Raw genomic sequence first — 18813 nt, 5'->3', positions numbered from 1 at the left:
TCACTTGTGGGGTCGTTTCCGGTGGGTCTGGCCCAAGGTTGTCCGTGTTGGTGCTGCGGTGGGGCGGCGCATCTTCCCACGGCTCCGCCCTGGGCCCCGCTCTAAAAAAGAGCACTGGGGGTAGTGGGAGGCGGTCACCAGGCTTTCACCAGCTCGGTATCTGCTGGTGGCTGCCGAGGCGTGCGGCCAACTGGGTGTCTTCGCCCTGCTCGGTCCTGGCCCTGCCCTCATGAGGCCTACTGGTTTTGCCGCCTCTTCCAACTCCTTGAGCCTTTTGGCCAGATCCGCACCAAATAGCAGCGCCTGTCGTTCGGGCGCTGGAGCTTTACAGAGGCCGGCATATGTTGGGTTGAGGGCAGGCCTGATGTTGTCCCGCCGTAGGTTGTTTAGCTCATACGTGGTGCTGCACATCAGTGCGAGGGCATCCTGCTGGGGTATGGTCAAGTCTTCATCCCCAACGGACCGAGCAAAGGCGGTGACGGCTGCTGAGTGGAGCTTCAGGACTCGCTGCATTTTGACCTCCTGAGCCCTTATGTGCTGCCCCAGCTGGTTCCAGATCTGCCCATTTACCGTCTTGACCCTCAGCGCCTCGCAATTTTCGGGCGCGATGTAGTTGTCAAGGGCCTGCTGGACAGCCTTGTCCTGCAGCGGGTTGTTGGACAGCCTGTTTATAGTTGCCGCCATTCTGGGTGGCAACACCATCCCAGTTGTTGGTGGTGCCGCATATCGGCCCACTACACCCAGTAGCTCTTCTTCCGGCACGCCCGGCATGCTGACGATATCCTCCGCCTGCCCTTGGGATAGGCCAGCCCAGTCCTGGCCTCCCTTACTGCCCTCGAATATAGAGGGTACAGAAGGGGGTGGAGAGGAGGAGGCCAAAGCCCGTCCTCCTGGGAGATGCCGCATCTCCTCATTAATCATACGCTCGAGGAGCTGCCTCATGCAGCTTATCCGAGCGTCTCCCCTTTTCGGTGGGGGAGAGTGTTCCCGTTCCTCCGAATCATCGGAGGACACCGGCCGGTCGGTTTTCTGTGTCGCCTTCCTCCCTGTGCGGGGCGTTGAGATCTGCAGCACTGGGGGCGGCTCGGTGTCGGGTGAGCGGGAGCGTTGAAAAAGCTCCTCCGCTGCGAGAGGCTGCCGTCCCGCTATGGACCCGTCCTCGGGTGGAGTAGGGCAGGCAGTCCTCCTGGCTGGTCGCTTGCGAGAGGCCATTATTCTCTCTAGCGCGACTCTGTAACAAAAAAGGCACTTACCTGAGGTCTCGTCTTTATGCTGCAGCTGGAGAGCCTGGCTCCAGCTGCTGCCGCTGTTGCACTGCTGACGTAATGCCGCGCCTGCGCGCTGGGTGGGTTCTTCACGTAGTCACTCACGTGACTCCGAAGTAAAATGCATCATCGAACCAGTGATCCAAGTTCTGTAGAGATGCTGACTGATTGTTGTTACTCCAGCACTTTGCACCTTTCCAGATTTTGAACATGTTGATTTTATACTTTTTAGTTATTCGTTTATGAAATTAGTTGATTAGTCACAAAATCAATGCAGAAGAGAAGGGTATATTAATAGAAAATTGTTAACAAATGTAGCTTTCATTGGGACAATATGGGACAGCTCAGGAATTGTCAAAGTTCATCTCTAAAAAGCAGATAGCAACAAAATTGTTAAAGGTAAACCAAGTAAATCTTTAATCGATTCGTCAGACGGGAGTGGCAAGATCTACAAAGAACATAAACGTTGTTCAGTGCTTCTTGGGCTCCACTCACAGAACAAAGGAAAGTTAGTGCAATTATACATTTTTCTTATGTAAAACACGCCTACCAAGTCTGAATATGGCATGAGTGAAAGATTCTATAGCCTTTCAGAATATTGGAAAAGCTGGGTCCAAATCAAGCTCATCCAATAACAAGTTATTGCTTATCTCTATTTCTTCAATCTTGGCTTCTTTATGGTCTTGAAAGAAGCACGTTGTAGCGGGGACTCACAGGAGTCCAGCCAAAAACTAAGTGGACTTGGGTTGCGTGAATGAGACGTGTTTATTCTCTCCGATACAGCTCCCTACTCCTCAAAGGTCATGGGCGTTGCCCTGCCTTAAATACCAACTCAGGTACAAACCCCATGACTAGCACCTTCCACACCGAGATGCCGCCCTCCAGAGCCGAGGTTCGTTGTGCCCGTGGCTTGCCACCAGGTTCCGCCACAACATGTTATTACACAGGTTTCCATCTTAATGTCTTTATTAAAAAGACAACCTGTCCTCCATATTGTGTTCCATATAATTTTGTAAACTATATTAGATTTGACTATTAGCTCTTTGATTCCCCCCTTTTTATCATGCATGATAACATTCACAGTCCTCAATAGACACATAATGGTTGCAAGCATTAGAGCAGAATGATAGTGCCGTAATGTATCACAGTACCCCAAAGTCCATGAAACCAAAGGTATGGCAACCAGTTCTCACTCTCTTCATTGACAACCATCCTGATGAAGCTTGTTTAGTATCGATGGATCAGGTGCCACCGGTAGGCGGTGTAATCCTTTCAGTCAATATTCTTGGGGTTGTGCCATAAAGTTCGCACCTGTCCGGGAGTGTTGCAAGTCTTTTTGGAGTGCTTTGCACAGGTGCTTCCCCCCCCTCTCGGCCCGTGGTGGGGTTCACCAACTTGAGTGAGACTCCAGCGTATCCATGGGCTTTGGACAGCTTCTCCTCCCAGTAGGTTTGGGTGACCTGCTTCCACATCACCACGTAGAAGCGGCTGCTGGACTGGAAGCCAAAGACAAAGCCACCGTAGATTGCGGTCTATGTTGACGTAGAAGGTGCCATTGTAGTTGATGGTGTTGAACTCCTCGAATCCGACAGCAAGGCCAGGATCAGAGTTGGCAGTCTGCAGCAACTCCCCAGTTACGATCAATCTGCATTGTCCCCTTTGGAACTTCCTCAGGTCAGTCTTGCTGATGGCGCTGTTCTCAGGGCACATGTCATAGATATCTGGGATGGTGTTGTCAAAGTCGTCCTTGCAAGTGTCTCCTCTGCCGTCACTATCGGCATCGATCTGGTCAGGGTTGGGAACTAAACTACAATTATCCTTCTCATCAGGAACACCATCATTGCCATCCTCATCAATGTCCTGATTGTCATCACACTGATTAACCAGATCTGAGTAATTGTCTTCCTGGATAGGGTTATGCATAATCTCTTTCAAGAGGTCCATCTGTCTCAAAATGTTCAGCTTCTCTCTGTCTAGACCCTTGGTCCTACGATAGAGCTCAAAATGCTTAAAAATTGTTGATCAAATGTGGCTCATCTTTCCGAAGTTGTCACCAAAGGCTTTGCACTTCTTCCTGATCTGTAAAGACGTTCTTTCTCCCAAGTTGTCCATCAGCGTGTGAAAGTAGCATTCTTCTTCCTTCATCAATGGCGACTGTCTGTCTCATCCATCCCAACTCAGCTCCTCACTTTGATCCCGGCTGGGATTTACCTCAATCCAGTTCTGTAACTGAGTTGCACTCCAAAATCAAGGCTTTGCAACTTCACAACCTGATTGCTCTCCTTCAGCAGCTGTGTGATGGAAGCGAGGTGGTCATTTTCAGACTGGGCATTGGTGAGCGCATTTTCCATCTGTTTCAGTTCTGTCTGTAGCTCCAGGATAAGCTGCAACCTTTTTCTGATTACTTCAAGAACCTGTGGTAATGGATCCATCTTGGTCAGTGTTATAAATGTAAGGACAGTTGTCAGCCTTATTCAGGATATCTTGGTGCAGGGGGTTCCCCAAGTCCAGCCATCTGGGCCAACCTCAGGATAAAAAGGAGGGTTAATAGCCCCATTGTTCTTTCTTGGTTCTCCTCCATTTACAGTCAATTGTATCAGATGTCTCCAACTGCAGTAATCTTCAATCTTCACGGTGGTTGGTGTCATAGTAGCACCTGGTACAGTCCCCTCTAACACAGTCCCAGTTTTGTCCAATCCCAGTACTTTATCAGTACGTAGTCTCCCAAGTAGTATGGACTGTGGCAGGGTTCAACTGGCAGCAGCTACTGCGTTTTCAATACCTGTGAATGCAAGACTGATAGGGTTTGGGTTAATTGCTGTGTGTATGTAATTAATTAATTGCTGAGAGCCTGTAGGTCAAAACTAACTTCCACGCTCTTTAGTGTCCTATTCATTCCCTCCATTAATCCAGAATTCTATGGATGGTGGGGGATGTGAGATCACTTTTTAACTACCTAACAGATTTTGTTCTGAGATAAAGGCATCTCCAATCTCATCTAACACATCTACCCGAATGCCACGTGGCCATCGTGGAATTCAGGTCTCTATGAACTCGATTCAAAAGGTAAAAAATAGGAAAAAATAAACAAAGTTAGGATAAAACAAAGAATAAACAATTAATTTTCATAGGTTGCAAGCTCATTCAATGATATCCTATTTCATCTGACACGGACCATTTCATCAAAAGGGGAATATATAGGAATATATAAATATAGCCTGGGACTGGATGTCAAGTATCCTGACAGGCTTTGGGAGAAATTAAACAGACAGAGCAAAATCCTGAACAAAGGAGAATAGAGCTGCAAGTATCTAGGTAGCTTGAAAAACAACAGATAGTGCTCTCTAGTCTGATAAAGGACAGAACTTGGATGAGAGACAACTCAAAAGAACAGGAAGATCTATCTAGTCTGATTAGGGACATAACTTGGTTGAGTGACAGCTTGAAAGAACATCCTAGAATACTTTGAGAGAGCTTTGGGTGAGAAAAAAATACTTCTCTTCGAACATTGAAAGAAAACTAGTACAAAAGAACGGTCAAAACATACATCAGGTACACAAATTTGTCTGAGAGGATTGAGCCAGAGTGGCACAGCACCCTCATTTTAAAAAAAAATCGCATTGCGCACTATAGACATCCCTCTGTATTAACTTTACATTTCCCTCCTTTGTCTGACAGAGCGTTCTGTTTAAAAAAATCTTTGTTTCTGTGGGGACCAATGTGCAGAATTCGCAAGCTAGGAAGACATTGTGAACTGGTTATTGCTTATCTGTGGAGCGTCAGCTATTTTTTCAATCTTGGCATCTTTATGGCCTTGAAAGAAGCACATGTTATTACGCAGGTTTCCATCTTAATGTCTTTATTAAAAAGCCAACCTGTCCTCCATATTGTGTTCCATATAATTTTGTAAACTATATTGGATTTGACTATTAGCTCTTTCAGAATAAGAAAGGTACAACACTCTGATGGAACTCAACTATAGGCCTCCCAATAGCCAGCAAGAAATAGATATGTAGGCTGATTATGGAAAGACACAAAAGCAACATTTTAGATGTAATATTAATTTCACCAATATTAACTCTCTGAGTGCCAGGGCTTTTGGAAAATAAAACATAAAAAAATACAGCAAAACAACGGGTCCTTCAGCACACAATGTCTGTGCTGAACATGATGCCAAGACAAACTCTTGTCTCCTTGCATGTAATCCATACCTCTCCATTCCTTGCATATCATTTTTATACAAAGAGTGGTGGGTATATGGAACGAGCTGCCGGAGGAAGTAGTTGAGGCAGGTCTCACTTGGTCTAGTATCTATATTACTAAAAGTCTGATCTTGACCGCTTATGGCTCGCAGTGCTGTGATTTCCGAGAAAACGCCGCCACCTCGCTCAGAGCCTCCCTCCATCTTCCGGGTCTGGAGAATTTTTCCCATTGATGAAGAATCAGAGAGATATTATTTTTTTTTTTAATTTGCCATTCTCTCTGCTGCCCCTGCTGGTGGGAGGGGGAGGGACTATAAAACCCGGAAGTGGTGTGCCTCACTCAGTCTCTGCAAGATGGAGGAAGGCAGAGGGTCACGTCTCTCTGAGCTCTGAATAACACTGAACACATGTCTACTCAACTGTGAGTCCCCTTAATGTGGTTTGAAAATAAAAATATGGTTGGTTTGAAGTAAAAAGGCACTGCCTGCAAATGGTTGTTTGGGTTGAAGTAAAAAGGCACTGCCTGCAAATGGTTGTTTGGGTTGAAGTAAAAAGGCACTACTGCAAATGGTGGTTTGGGAGCTTGGGTTGAAGTTAAAAGGCACTACTGCAAATGGTTGTTTGGGTGCTTTGGCTTGAAGTTAAAAGGCACTACTGGAAATGGTGGTTTGGGTGGTTTGGGTTGAAGTTAAAAGGCACTACCGCAAATGGTTGTTTGGGTGCTTTGGGTTGAAGTTAAAAGGCACTACTGCAAATGGTGGCTTGGGTGCTTTGGGTAACTTCCTGTTTGCACTGTATATTGATTTTAGATAAAACGCTACCACTTGCGGCTGTGATTTTTGGCTATCTTACTCAGCCCCCCTCCGCTCAGCAGGTGCAGAGGATTCTTCCCATCAACACCTTTTCCTGTGGGAGGGGGAGGGCTTATCAAACCCGGATGTGTGGGTGTGGCTCAGTCTCTGCATGGGGTAGGGAGAAGTCACGACTGTCTGAGCTGTGAATCAACTGAACACACTGAATGTCTACTGAACTGTGAGCTTGGTGTTTTGTGTGGTTTTATGGTGGTTTCACTCTGCTTGAAATTGATGAAGCTGCATTTGAATTTGGTGGCCTTGCACCCTGCTTGAAGTGGAATGAAACTGCACTTAAATTTGGTGGCCTTGCACCCTGCTGAAAGTGGTATGAAACTGCACTTGAATTTGGTGGCCTTGGATCCAGCTTGAAGTGGTATGAAACTGCACATGAATTCAGTGGCCTTGCACCCTGCTTGAAGTGGTTGTAAACTGCACTTGAATTCGGTGGCCTTGCACCCTGCTTGAAGTGGTAGGAAAATGTATTTGAATTCGGTGGCCTTGCACACTGCTTGAAATGGAATTTCAAGGAATAGCCATGAGTCAACTGCCAGCCCACCAGCCGTGAGTGAGCTGCCAGCACATCAGGCTTGAGGGACTGAGCTGTCACCCCAAGAACCCATACCAGAGCTCCAGAAAGCCCCCCCACTGGCCACCAATATTGGAATTGGTGGAGAGGTGGAATATTGCGTCGGGGGGCCAGCCCTCCCGTGTGAACATGGGACCCAACGGGTCCCACTTAGTCTAGTATAATATATATACACACACACATACATATATAATGAGAACATTGGATTTTTAATATTTATTGTGGTAATAGGCGACTGATATTACTTAATATGCAAAAACTGGATTACTCATATTTGTAAACAGGATGTACATATGTTAAAAAATTGTTATGGAACAGAGAAATTTGCAGCATAAGAAGATGTTATTTAGCACTGTTCTCGTTGGCATTAAACAAAAGGTGATTTGGGCAAATCCTGTGACCAACTCCTCATCTGCAGTCTTAAGGGCCTGTCCCACTTACGCGTCCTTGGCTCGCAAATTATGCGACCTCGTGGTCGCTTCAAGCGTGTGGGCACCGTATGGCCGCGCGGGGCCGGTCCCACTTAGAACGCGGAGGGGTATGGAGTTGTGCGGGGCCGGTCCCGACATCGCGTGGGGCTCCGAAATTCTTGCAGTGAACGAAATCTTCGCACAACAACGGCCTGTCGCTGAACTGACGTCCAAAATGGAACAGGCCCAAACCCTGGCGCGACGCAACGTCTCACCTTCAACAGCAGCAGAAGCAGGCAAACGATCGCCGAACTCAGCCTGGGGCTCACGGCCGTTGTGGTCCGGATCCGCCCCCACTTCTACTCCCAGAGCGGGGTCAACAAAATTAAAGGTAGACACAAAATGCTAGAGTAACTCAGCGGGACCAGCTGCATCTCTGGAGAGAAGCAATGGGTGACATTTCGGGTCAAGACCCTTCTTTTCAGACTGAAGAAGAGTCTCGACACGAAACGTCACCCATTGCTTCTCTCCAGAGATGCTGCCAGTCCCGCTGAGTTACTCCAGCTTTGTGTCCATCTTCAAATGACGTCACACGCTCCCGTTTTCTCCGGGTACTTCGATTTCTACCCACACTGCAAAGACGTACATATTTGTAGGTTAATAGGCTTCGGTAATATTGTAAATTGTCCCGAGGGTCATAGGATCATATGATCATGTGATAGGAGCAAAATTAGGCCATTTGGCCCATCAAGTTTACTCCACCATTCAATCATGGTCGATCTATCTATCCCTTAGTTTAGTTAAGAGATTCAGTGCGGAAACAGGTCCTTCGGCCCACCAGGTCCGCACTGACCAGCGATCCCCGCACATTAACACTATCCAACACCCACTAGGGACAATTTTTACGTTTACCAAGCCAATTAACCTACAAACCTGTACGTCTTTGGAGTGTGGGAGGATACCGCAGATCTTATTTTATTTCTTAAAAATCCCTATAATCCCTTTGTTATATTTTCTTGTGTCTTTTGTCTTGTTATATTTTCTAAGGGAAGTGATCCTTTTCTGTTCACCCACCTAATTTTATACACTTCAATTCAATCCCTCCTTGGTATACTTTTGTTCCACATTGCTTGAAGGCAAGGTCGAATTCCACCTTTTTAGAATATCTTGCTCAGACACTAAATGGAGCCAAGTCAGCATTGATTACCTGATTCAAACAGCAAATAAAAACTAGCAGGATATCTGAAAGCAGAACCTTACAAATAACGTCCAAATGGCAAAATATTGTTGTTGAGAATTCAATAACAACTAATGGCTTATGTCAGCTAATTTGATATCAATTGGCTAACTATGAGATAAGCTTTGGGCTTTGAGATAAGAAAATTCTTCATGAAGCGGGTTGTATATTAGGTATGTTACAATACTTACCTTCAGCGGCGCTGCAATTCTGCCACTGACCATGTGTGCGATTTTGGCGTGTTTTTGAGGGGGGGAGGGGAGGGGGGGGGTTGGGGTTAAAACGCGTTTTTTTTCCTACCTTGTCCTGTATTATATTTTGTTGGAGTGCAAGTTTTTGCAGAAGAATCGTTCCGAAGGGCGTTCTGTGTGCTTTTAAAAAAAATTTGCTTGACAAGTTAATCGCTGGAGTGATTTTAAAATCAGCTTCTGAAGCCGACAACGGGGCCAGATTTTACGTAGTGGACAGGTAAAAGAAAGTAGTTTATTCTTATGTATAAAAGTGTTTCTTAAGATGCATTTAATTCACATTTTAAGTAGCAAAACGGTGATTTTTTTCCCCCGATCGAACTGGCAGTGTATTTGCTGCGGATTTGGGGGGACTAAAATCACCGCAACCGTAACGTTCCAAATGATCGTGTTCCAGAAAAACTCACTCGCAAGCTGATTTAAATGGCCATTAATTTACAGGTATTAAACATTCAATTCCTTCCATTTGGCCTATAAACCCATGACAATGAGATTTAAAAATTATGTTATATTGTGAATTCTTGTGTGAATGTTATTTGGACACTTAGGCTATTTAAAAATGTTAATCTATTCTTAAGAAATGGATAGATGTTTTGATCTAGTAATTGAATTTTGTAATTAGCTACAATTAGGTAACTAACTAATTATATGCTTTAATTTCAAGTCATCTAAGTAAGATTGTTTCATATTTATTTCAGAATGCGTCAATCTATAATAACTGAAAATTTATTTCAGTTCTCTTAATTTTAAAGAAAGTTATGGGCTATTGACTATTCTCGATCACAGCTTTTGTGTTGACAAAGAAAAAGCAATAGGGAACAAGATGCTAATTTCCGAGTATGAAAATGGCCATAACTATTTTAATACTGAAGATATGAAAGTGAATTAGGTGTCAAATTAAACTTCTTTTTATGCTTTATCTGATGGGATAAATTACATACTTGATTTTTAAAATCTCATAATTTTGTAACATTGCTATGTATATATATATATATATTTTTTTTTTCCTTTTCCCCCTTTTTAGTTATGGATCTGTATTGTTAGAATTTATGTTGTACAAGACTAAGTGGGCGGGTCACGGGACGCAATATTCCACCTCTCCACCTATTCCAAATATTGGTGGCCAGTGGAGGGGCTTCCTGGAGCGCTGGTATGGGTTCTTGGGGTGACAGCTCAGTCCCTCAAGCCTGATGTGCTGGCAGCTCACTCATGGCTGGTGGGCTGGCAGTTGACTCATGGCTATTCCTTGAAATTCCATTTCAAGCAGGGTGCAAGGCCACCAAATTCAAATCCATTTTTCTACCATTTCAAGCAGGACAGGAGAGAGATTCTCAACATTTTTTAAAAACTAATAACTTTTATTTTTCATTGATGGGAAGAATCCTCTGCACCTGCTGAGCGGAGGGGGACTGAGTAAGATGGCCAAAAATCACAGCCGTAAGTGGTAGCGTTTTATCTAAAATCAATATACAGTGCAAACAGGAAGTTTCAAAGCACCCAAACCACCATTTGCAGCAGTGCCTTTTAACTTCAACCCAAAGCACCCAAACCACTATTTGCAGTAGTGCCTTTTAACTTCAAGCCAAAGCACCCAAACCACCATTTGCAGTAGTGCCTTTTAACGTCAAGCCAAAGCACCCAAACCACCATTTGCAGTAGTGCCTTTTAACTTCAAGCCAAAGCACCCAAACCACCACTTGCAGTAGTGCCTTTTAACTTCAAGCCAAAGCACCCAAACCACCATTTGCAGTAGTGCCTTTTAACGTCAAGCCAAAGCACCCAAACCACCATTTGCAGTAGTGCCTTTTAACTTCAAGCAAAGCGCCCAAACCACATGCCTTTTAACTTCAACCCAAAGCACCCAAACCACTATTTGCAGTAGTGCCTTCAGCCATATTGCATGGCGGTGCATGTTCGAAGTGCCGAATGGCCTACTCCTGCACCTATTTTCTATGTTTCCATTACTCCTCAGTAAAGGGCACATGACAGCCCACTTGTAGTTTGCCAAAATGCATGAGAAACAAAATTCTCTGGTCTGATGAAACCAAGATTGAACTCTTTGGCCTGAATGCCAAGCATCACGTCTGGAGGAAACCAGGCACCGCTCATCACCTAGCCAATACCACACCTACGGTGAAGCATGTTGGTGGCAGCATCATGCTGTGGGAATGTTTTTCAGCGGCAGGAACTGGGAGACTAGTCAGGTTCGAGGGAAAGATGAACGGAGCAAAGTGCAGAGAAATCCTTGATGAAAACCTGCTCCAGAGCGCTCTGGACCTCAAACCAGGGTCCAACAGGACAACGACCCTAAGCACACAGCCAAGACAACACAGGAGTGGTTTCATGAGAAGTCTGTGAATGTCCTTGAGTGGCCCAGTCAGAGCCTGGACTTGATACCGATCGGACATCTCTGGAGGGACCTGAAAAGAGCTGCGCATCGATACTCCCCATCAAACCTGACAGAGCTTGAGAGGATCTGTAGTGAAGAATGGGAGAAATTACCCAAATACAGGTGTGCCAAGCTTGTAGTGTCATACCCAAGAAGACTTGAGGCTGTAATCGCTGCCAAAGGTGCCTCAACAAAATACTGAGCAAAGGGTCTGAATACTTATGTAAATGTGATATTTCAGATTTCTTTTTAATTACTTTGCAAAAATTTCTAATCACCTGATTTTGCTTTTTTAATTATGGGGTATTGTGTGTAGATTGGTGATAAAATAAATGAAGTAAGTAGGTTTATTGGCCAAGTGTTCACATACAAGGAATTTGCCTTGGTGCTCCGGCCACAAGTAACAACATGACATACAGTGACAGTTACGAATGACTCAGAAAACACTGAGCATTAATAATAATAATAAAACATTAATGATAAAATGCCATTGATCAAGCATGTGAACCAACAAAATACGAGATCAAAGAGAGGCTACAGATTTTTGGCTGTTGAGTAGAATTTAATCCATTTTAGAGTAAGGCTGTAACGTAACAAAATGTGTAAAAAGTGAAGGGGTATGAATACTTTCTGAATGCACTGTAGTTATCTAGACTATACCTCCCCTCACCCTGACTCTTGCATAAACGCTATCCACTACTCGCAATTTCTCTGTCTCTGCCACATCTGCTCCCAAGATAAGGCTTTCCTTTCTAGGAAAACCAAGATGTCGTCTTTCTTTAGTAAATATGGATTCCCTCACTGATGTCATAGATGGTCCCTCACATGTGTCTCCCCTGTGTCCCATAGTTCTGCTCTCGTTTCCCCTTCACAACAAACCAGAAACGATGCTTCCCTGTCACAATCTTTCAATGAAATTCTAGCAATGCTACATAAATTGGTTTATATCACAAAAAAGGACAATCACAATCCAAGTATGCCATTTTTTTAAAACGGTATTGAAACAAAGACTGTTTAAGGACTAAAAACTTTATAAATGTATGTGTACATAGAAATGTATTTATAACCATCGACTAAATACTATTAGCTCAGTATTTCCAGCATTTTCAGTTTTTACTTAATATCAGTCAATCTTTTGCTTAAATAATTACTGAAGGCATTTCAAGGAAAATCACTAATTATTGACGGTACCAGCAAGGAGTCAACAGGAGAAATTTACTCAAACTGCAATATCCCTTTACCTTCAGTCACCAAACTAATGGTTTAACCAAAAGCAATTCAAATCTCCACATTACATCATGGTTATTTCTTGGGCTAAATGCTGCTTTTGAAAAAATAGTTATGCAATACAGTCCATGTGAATAAAATAAATGGCAATTATTAAAACTTTTGGCATCTTCAGCTGTAATTGATATAATCATATCCATTTTAGCTCCGGCTTCACCATGTACAGCCAAAAAAATAGGGATTGCTGTCTTTTCTCACAAACTCTCCAGGGATTCACGTTGCTCAGACTTGTGCTTACGGACGAATGTAATGATTAATAGTAAGATTAAACGAGAACTTACCAGTTTGAAGTTTGATCTGTATTTTATGAGGAGTTACGATGAGGGATTACATGAAGAACCCTGCCAGGACGCATGCGTGTCATTCTTCAAAGCAGCGGTGTGAAATCACAGATAACTGTAATGACTAAACATTGTAAGATTAGAGAAGAAATACCAGTTAAGTATATGATCAGGGTGGGAGCGGGGGGCACGTAATCCCTCATCGTAACTCCTCATAAAATACAGATCAAACTTCAAACTGGTAAGTTCTCGTTTAATCTTACTATTTTACTTCGGAGTCACGTGAGTGACTACGTGACGATTTTAAAGCTCTGTGATTTCATGCCGTGCAAACGAGTCCATGCATCACGTCTGCCTTGACTGTGGGAGGAATTGTGTTAACATAATTTGGACATGAATTCGACATTGAAATAAATTGTTTTATGGGTTTAAATTAATTTACAGAACTTAAAATTGTTTCTGCAAACGTTCCAGGTTTCATTACTGGTTTATTATAAAATAATTGGAATGTTTTCCCCTCCAGACCATCCTGCTGCCTTGAGGATTTGGTCCATTGGTACATCCAATTGTATCGCTGCCGATGTAGCTGCAGCCCTGGTGGAAAGAGATTTTTAAAATATTAGTATCCACCCCAGCCTGTGTTAGCACCTGTTTCAGCCATCTTGAGATGGTCTGGACCGTCACTCTTGGTGTGGTTGCTAGTGGCTGACCAAAATGTGCCTTTTCATTGCCTCTTAGGATATTCGTTTTCTCCATGTATAACGACAGATGTCTTACTATACACAGACGGTCATCTGTTGGGTATGACCTAATTGTATATTGAGGCCTGCTGATCCCTTTCTGTTCTGCTTACTAACTCATAAATAAGAAACGTAATATTTTCTGTTGAGGAAGTCATGTTGTCCAGTCTAGTTTTTGCAGTGACTGTATCCTCTGTGCCGTGACCAATACCATTAGCATGACTGTTTTAATGTCAGTCTGTGTAGGGACAGAACTGTTGCTGGAGACCAATTCCTGAGCACTTCAGGATTATTCTTACATCCCATATTTGGGAGTATCTGGTTCTTGGGGATAGTATTAAAAATTCCACTCATACGTTTTGTACCAGTGGGTGAGTCCCAACAGTGTAATGCTCTGTCCCCTGTCATAGGTAAGTCGATAGGGCACTTCTTGCACAGTTGATGGCACTGTAACTGAGCCCCTCATCATAGTGGAGGCCTGCCAGATATTCCAGAACAGACGGGATGTTCATGTCTCTGATACCATGTTTGATACCAGTGGGAACCATGGTTGTGTAGGCCAATCGGGTACTACCAATACCAGATGAAGAGTCTCGTTGTATTTCCTCAATACCCGACTGATGAGGCAGGAAAAGGAGGGAATGCGTAAATAAACAATTCCCCCCCCCCCCCCCCAATGCAGCGAAAATGCATCTGTCGCCGCTGCCCCAGGGTCTGGTTCCCATGAAAACATAATTTGATAACTGGTGGTTAAGCCTGGATGCGAATAAATCGATATCTGGTGTTCCATATTTGCTGTGATATCAGCAAATACTATTTTATTCAACATCCATTTGGTGTTTTCATTAAATTTGTGTGACCTGGTGTCTGCCACTGAATTTAGTCTTCCTGGTAGGTAAGTGGCTGATATCCAAATATCTCTCTGGATACACCATTGCCAAATTGTATAGCCAGATTGTCACATGATGTCGATTGTTTCCACCCTGTGGTCAATGTATGCTACCACGGTGGTATTGGTATTGGTGGCTCCCCACCCAAGTGCACTGGCATCAGTTTGTAGTACCATGGAAGGGTTACTGACAATGATTGGATTGGAACAAAGCCAGATGTTATCTATCCACCATTTTAGTTCCATTTTAGCTTGATTGGTAGTTTCACAGATCTGTCAAAGTGACCTGCATAATTTAGAGTGCTTGTATTTTGCTCTCTGTAAGTTTTGGTAATATAGAGGTCCAAATTGTGTGGCTGGAAAGGCAGCCATCATTAGCCAATTACTTTTACTACCAATCTGATGGATGGTTTGCTGATGTCAGTGAGGTTATTGCAAGCCTCTATTAAATCTCTAGCCTTTCCCTTAGGCAAAGACATGTGAACTGAGTCAATGGTGAAACCTCAATAGTCCATAGTATTGGAAGGCGTTAGTTTAGATTTAACTGGATGAAAAATGAATCCCAGTTTTCCAAATAACTTTTTTGTGGCTGTTACAGTTTGGCCAATTCCAAAGTTTTGCCCACAATGAGTATGTCATCGTAAAATTCAGCTGCACTGAATTGCAGTTCATCCAAAACTTGACGTGTAGAAAAATAGGTCTAAAAATGACAAGCAGATTGAACTATGTTCTCAATAGATAACAGCGCCATATGACACAAATGGCTAAAATACTCGTCATCGGCTCTGACCTTCCTTCCATCGAGGGAATTTATCACAGTCGCTGCCTTAAAAAGGCTGGCAGTATCATCAAAGACCCACACCATCCTGGCCACACACTCATCTCCCTGCTACCTTCAGGTAGAAGGTACAGGAGCCTGAAGACTGCAACAACAGGTTCAGAAATAGCTACTTCCCCACAGCCATCGGGCTATTAAACCTGGCTTGGCCAAAACTCTGATCATTAATAACCGTTATTTGCACTTTATCAGTCTATATATTCATGTGTGTATATATTTATATAATGGTATATGGACACACTGATCTGTTTTGTAGTAAATGCCGACTATGTTCTGTGTGCTGAAGCAAAGCAAGAATTTCATTGTCCTATCAGGGACACATGACAATAAACTCACTTGAACTTGAAATACTTCTCCGATACTTGCATGTAATGTATTCTCACATGTGTTAACGAACCTTAAACCGTTTTAACATGTTCTAGGTATGTAGCTTCTCCGACCAGTGTGAATGTTCTCCTAGATTAAATGTCATATCTGTATGGCTCGCTGCCACTTTATCTCCTAGTGATCTATTCAACATTTTCCCTGATGCACATTTCCCCTTTGAGTTCGATGTCTCCTTTTCACACTTCCTTATCTCTGACTCTCAGCCTGACGAAGCCGGGGACTCTGGTGCCGACGACTCACCGTCACCGTCGTGGAGCTGGCCGAGTCCGGAGCGGGTGGTGGTGGAGCGCTGCTGCTGCTGCTGCTGCAGCCCGACCTCCGGAGATTGGGAGGCTGCTATTGCGGGTCTGCGGACGGCGGCACCGGGAGCCCGCGGATCCCTGGAGGGAGACCGCCTTTCAGGGCTCCTGCAACGGCGACTTCTTCCGCCCGAGTTGCGGGGTCGAAGAGCTCCTGGAGTGGGGCCTGACATCACCGCCCCGCGCGGCTTGGAATGGCCGCGGGACTCTGCGAGCGCACGCCGGAGGCTCCAACATCAAGACCCGGTGTGCGACCTCGCACCACCCGGCGTGGCTTTAATGGCCGCGGGACAATTGCCATCGCCAGCCGGGGGCTTTGACTTTGACTCTGACATGGGGGGGGAAGAGTGCAGTGGAGAGATAAGTTTTTTTTGGCCTTCCATCACAGCAATGTGATGAATGTTTATGTAAAATGTAAATTATGTTGTGTCTGGGGTCTATTTGTCTGTAATGTATGGCTGCAGAAACGGCATTTCGTTTGGACCTCAAGGGGTCCAAATGACAATTAAATTGACTATTGACTATTGAAGGGACTCGACCTGGGACGCCACCCATTCCTACTCCCCAGAGATGCCGCCTGTCCCGCTGAGAGAGTGACTCCAGGGTTTGGTGTCTTTGGTCTCTCTAATCTTTGGTCTTCAGCAACTGCAGTTCATCCCGACACGAGACAAGAACATCGGGCGGTTGCCCGCCTTCCCGCCCTCCCGCCTTCCCGCGCGCGCGCACCGCTCCGCAGGAGGCCACGTCAACAGCGCACGCTGACGTTAGCGCGCGGTGTCGCTCTCGCCAACGGCTCCGGCCGATGCGGATGTTTTGCTTTCCAAACAGGTCGTGGCTGGGGGTGATTGGAGCGTTTTGCGGAGCATATTTGCAGCACGTACGCATTGAAAGATGTACTAGAAGATCTGATTGACGTTATCCGAACCCCACTCCTCCCCAAAGAAATTGCAATCCAGGTCTGAGGAGCAGCGAGGCTCGGCGGTGAGCTCCAGCCAGCACTGCAGATGAGATGGAGTGAAGGGAATGAAACCCTGGGATCCGAATGGCGGAAGCTGCAGCGTTTGACGTCTCCGTGCCTTAGAATCAATCGACTGAAGGCGTGGAGGTTTTGTGTCGAAATGATATACATGCCAATCTGCAAGGGGACCAAACAATGATCAAATAAAGCTACACATACACTGTCATGCACCCGGCGTATACTGTATCTTTAAATAGCGTACAAGTGTGCGAACGCTTAATGCATCTTTTGGCAAGAAATTGTGTCCTGCTGAGGTTTGAAAGGGGCCTTCGGTTGATCAGGAAGAAGACTACTTGGGTGAAAGATCATTCTCTCTTGTAGAGTGTAACATAGAACTGTGAGAGAGAAGTCACCCGTTCTATGCGTTCATGTTAATTTACCCAAACAACCAGGAAATGCAACGAACTCTTGAGCGATTGGCTAAAAGAGCATAGGAACAAATGTGTATCGTGTTGGCGATATCAAGACGATGCTTTCGGAATGACAAGATTGAAACAACAGATTCGTACTTTATGGAAGACTTTATAAAACTGGTTTACGGTTTGGCAATTTTGAATATCAGTGTGGTGAAATTAAGCTTACACTTGAAGAGTTACGCAAGGCTGCTGAGTAAACAAGGAATATGTTAAACAGTAATAACCTTTGATCAACCCGTGTTTACACTGTCTACCTCGACAACGCGTTGCGAAGTACGGGTTGTTCCTCATCTGGTAGAAAAGCATTTCTAAAATAACGCAAGTTGTTCAACTACATTGCTTGGACTTCTTTTCAAATAAATTGTATTTCACTGGAATATATATTCAAACTGATACCACTGACCTACGACAAGAAGATTTTGGCAACAGTTTTATCTCGTGACTTTTTAATGGGAAGACGTGTTTGGTAAACGATTTGGGATTTCCGCACAGTTCTGCCACTAGATGCATGTGACAGGAAAACGTCTAATTTTCGTGTTTGCCATTTAGTTTAATGTTGCATTTCAAGACGCTTTTCGAAGGAACTTTGTACACTTTTCGGAACATTTAAAACAATATGCAAATATCACCAGTACGTTTATGTTTTTAACAGTGTTTTAAACACTTGGTAAAAATGAAACTCAGCAGGAAATTTACTATATTTGGAAGTGCCATATTCTGCGTGGTGATCTTTTCCTTGTACTTAATGCTCGACCATGTCCAGTTCGATCAGCCAAAAAATGTCAGGAAAGAAACGACTTTTCCCAAGGTAAGCGTTGTTGAATTGTCGCGGTTTTTCACTATGATCTGAAGACTGCGACAGGTCGCAGCATGTATTCACACTATCAATTGATTCAATCTGATCTCGCATGGCATTGCTCAGGAATAGAAATTCAAACGACTTTCATGAACTATGTGGCCACGGCTCTTATTTATCATTTTTGTACGTTTCCAACTCCAACGATTTTAAGGAAGGGAAAAGGACATTTTTCCCAGTCTACATAATATTTTTATTTTGCTGGGATGAAAATCAAAAATGCCTAAATGCTCTTCTTTCTGAATGAAACGAGCACTTGCTTTGTGGGACTTGTAAACTTAGTTTAAAGACAAAAACAAACTCCTGGTGGAACTCGTGTTCAAGAAGGAACTGCAGATGCTGGAAGATCGAAGGAACACAAAATTGCTGGAGAAACTCGAATTTCTCCAGCAATTTTGTGTACCCTGATGGAACTCAGCAGGTCAGGCAGCATTCGTGAAGGGAGTCAAGAATGTCATATGTACCAGCAATGGAACAATTAAATTTGTATTTGCAGCAGCATAACAAGCCTGTAATCACAATACTCATAGATAACATTATAAACTAAATTAAAATCAATAAATTAATAGCCAACCAACCAATAATGTGGGCAACTTTGCAGATGATACGAA

At 44.1% G+C, this 18813-nt stretch overlaps 2 protein-coding genes across 2 annotated transcripts in view; one reads left to right on the top strand and one right to left on the bottom strand.

Annotated features, from left to right (window-relative positions):
* Positions 1-1436: 1436 nt before the first annotated feature.
* LOC129693997 (thrombospondin-2-like) lies at positions 1437-5340 on the bottom strand. Its single transcript, XM_055630722.1, has one exon. The coding sequence runs from the start codon at positions 3207-3209 to the stop codon at positions 2538-2540; it is 672 nt and encodes a 223-aa protein (XP_055486697.1). The 5' UTR covers positions 3210-5340; the 3' UTR covers positions 1437-2537.
* An 11347-nt stretch (positions 5341-16687) lies between these two features.
* man2a1 (mannosidase, alpha, class 2A, member 1) overlaps positions 16688-18813 on the top strand; it is a 96907-nt gene continuing 94781 nt past the window's right edge. The window contains 1 exon segment of the mRNA XM_055633217.1: positions 16688-18154. Coding sequence (XP_055489192.1) covers positions 18020-18154 — 135 coding nt within the window. The 5' untranslated portion in view covers positions 16688-18019.

The sequence above is a fragment of the Leucoraja erinacea genome, chromosome 3, assembly GCF_028641065.1.
Source record: "Leucoraja erinacea ecotype New England chromosome 3, Leri_hhj_1, whole genome shotgun sequence".
Lineage (NCBI taxonomy): Eukaryota > Metazoa > Chordata > Chondrichthyes > Rajiformes > Rajidae > Leucoraja > Leucoraja erinaceus.
Note: the sequence above shows the minus strand (reverse complement) of the source record. Positions and strands in the feature narration are given on the sequence as shown.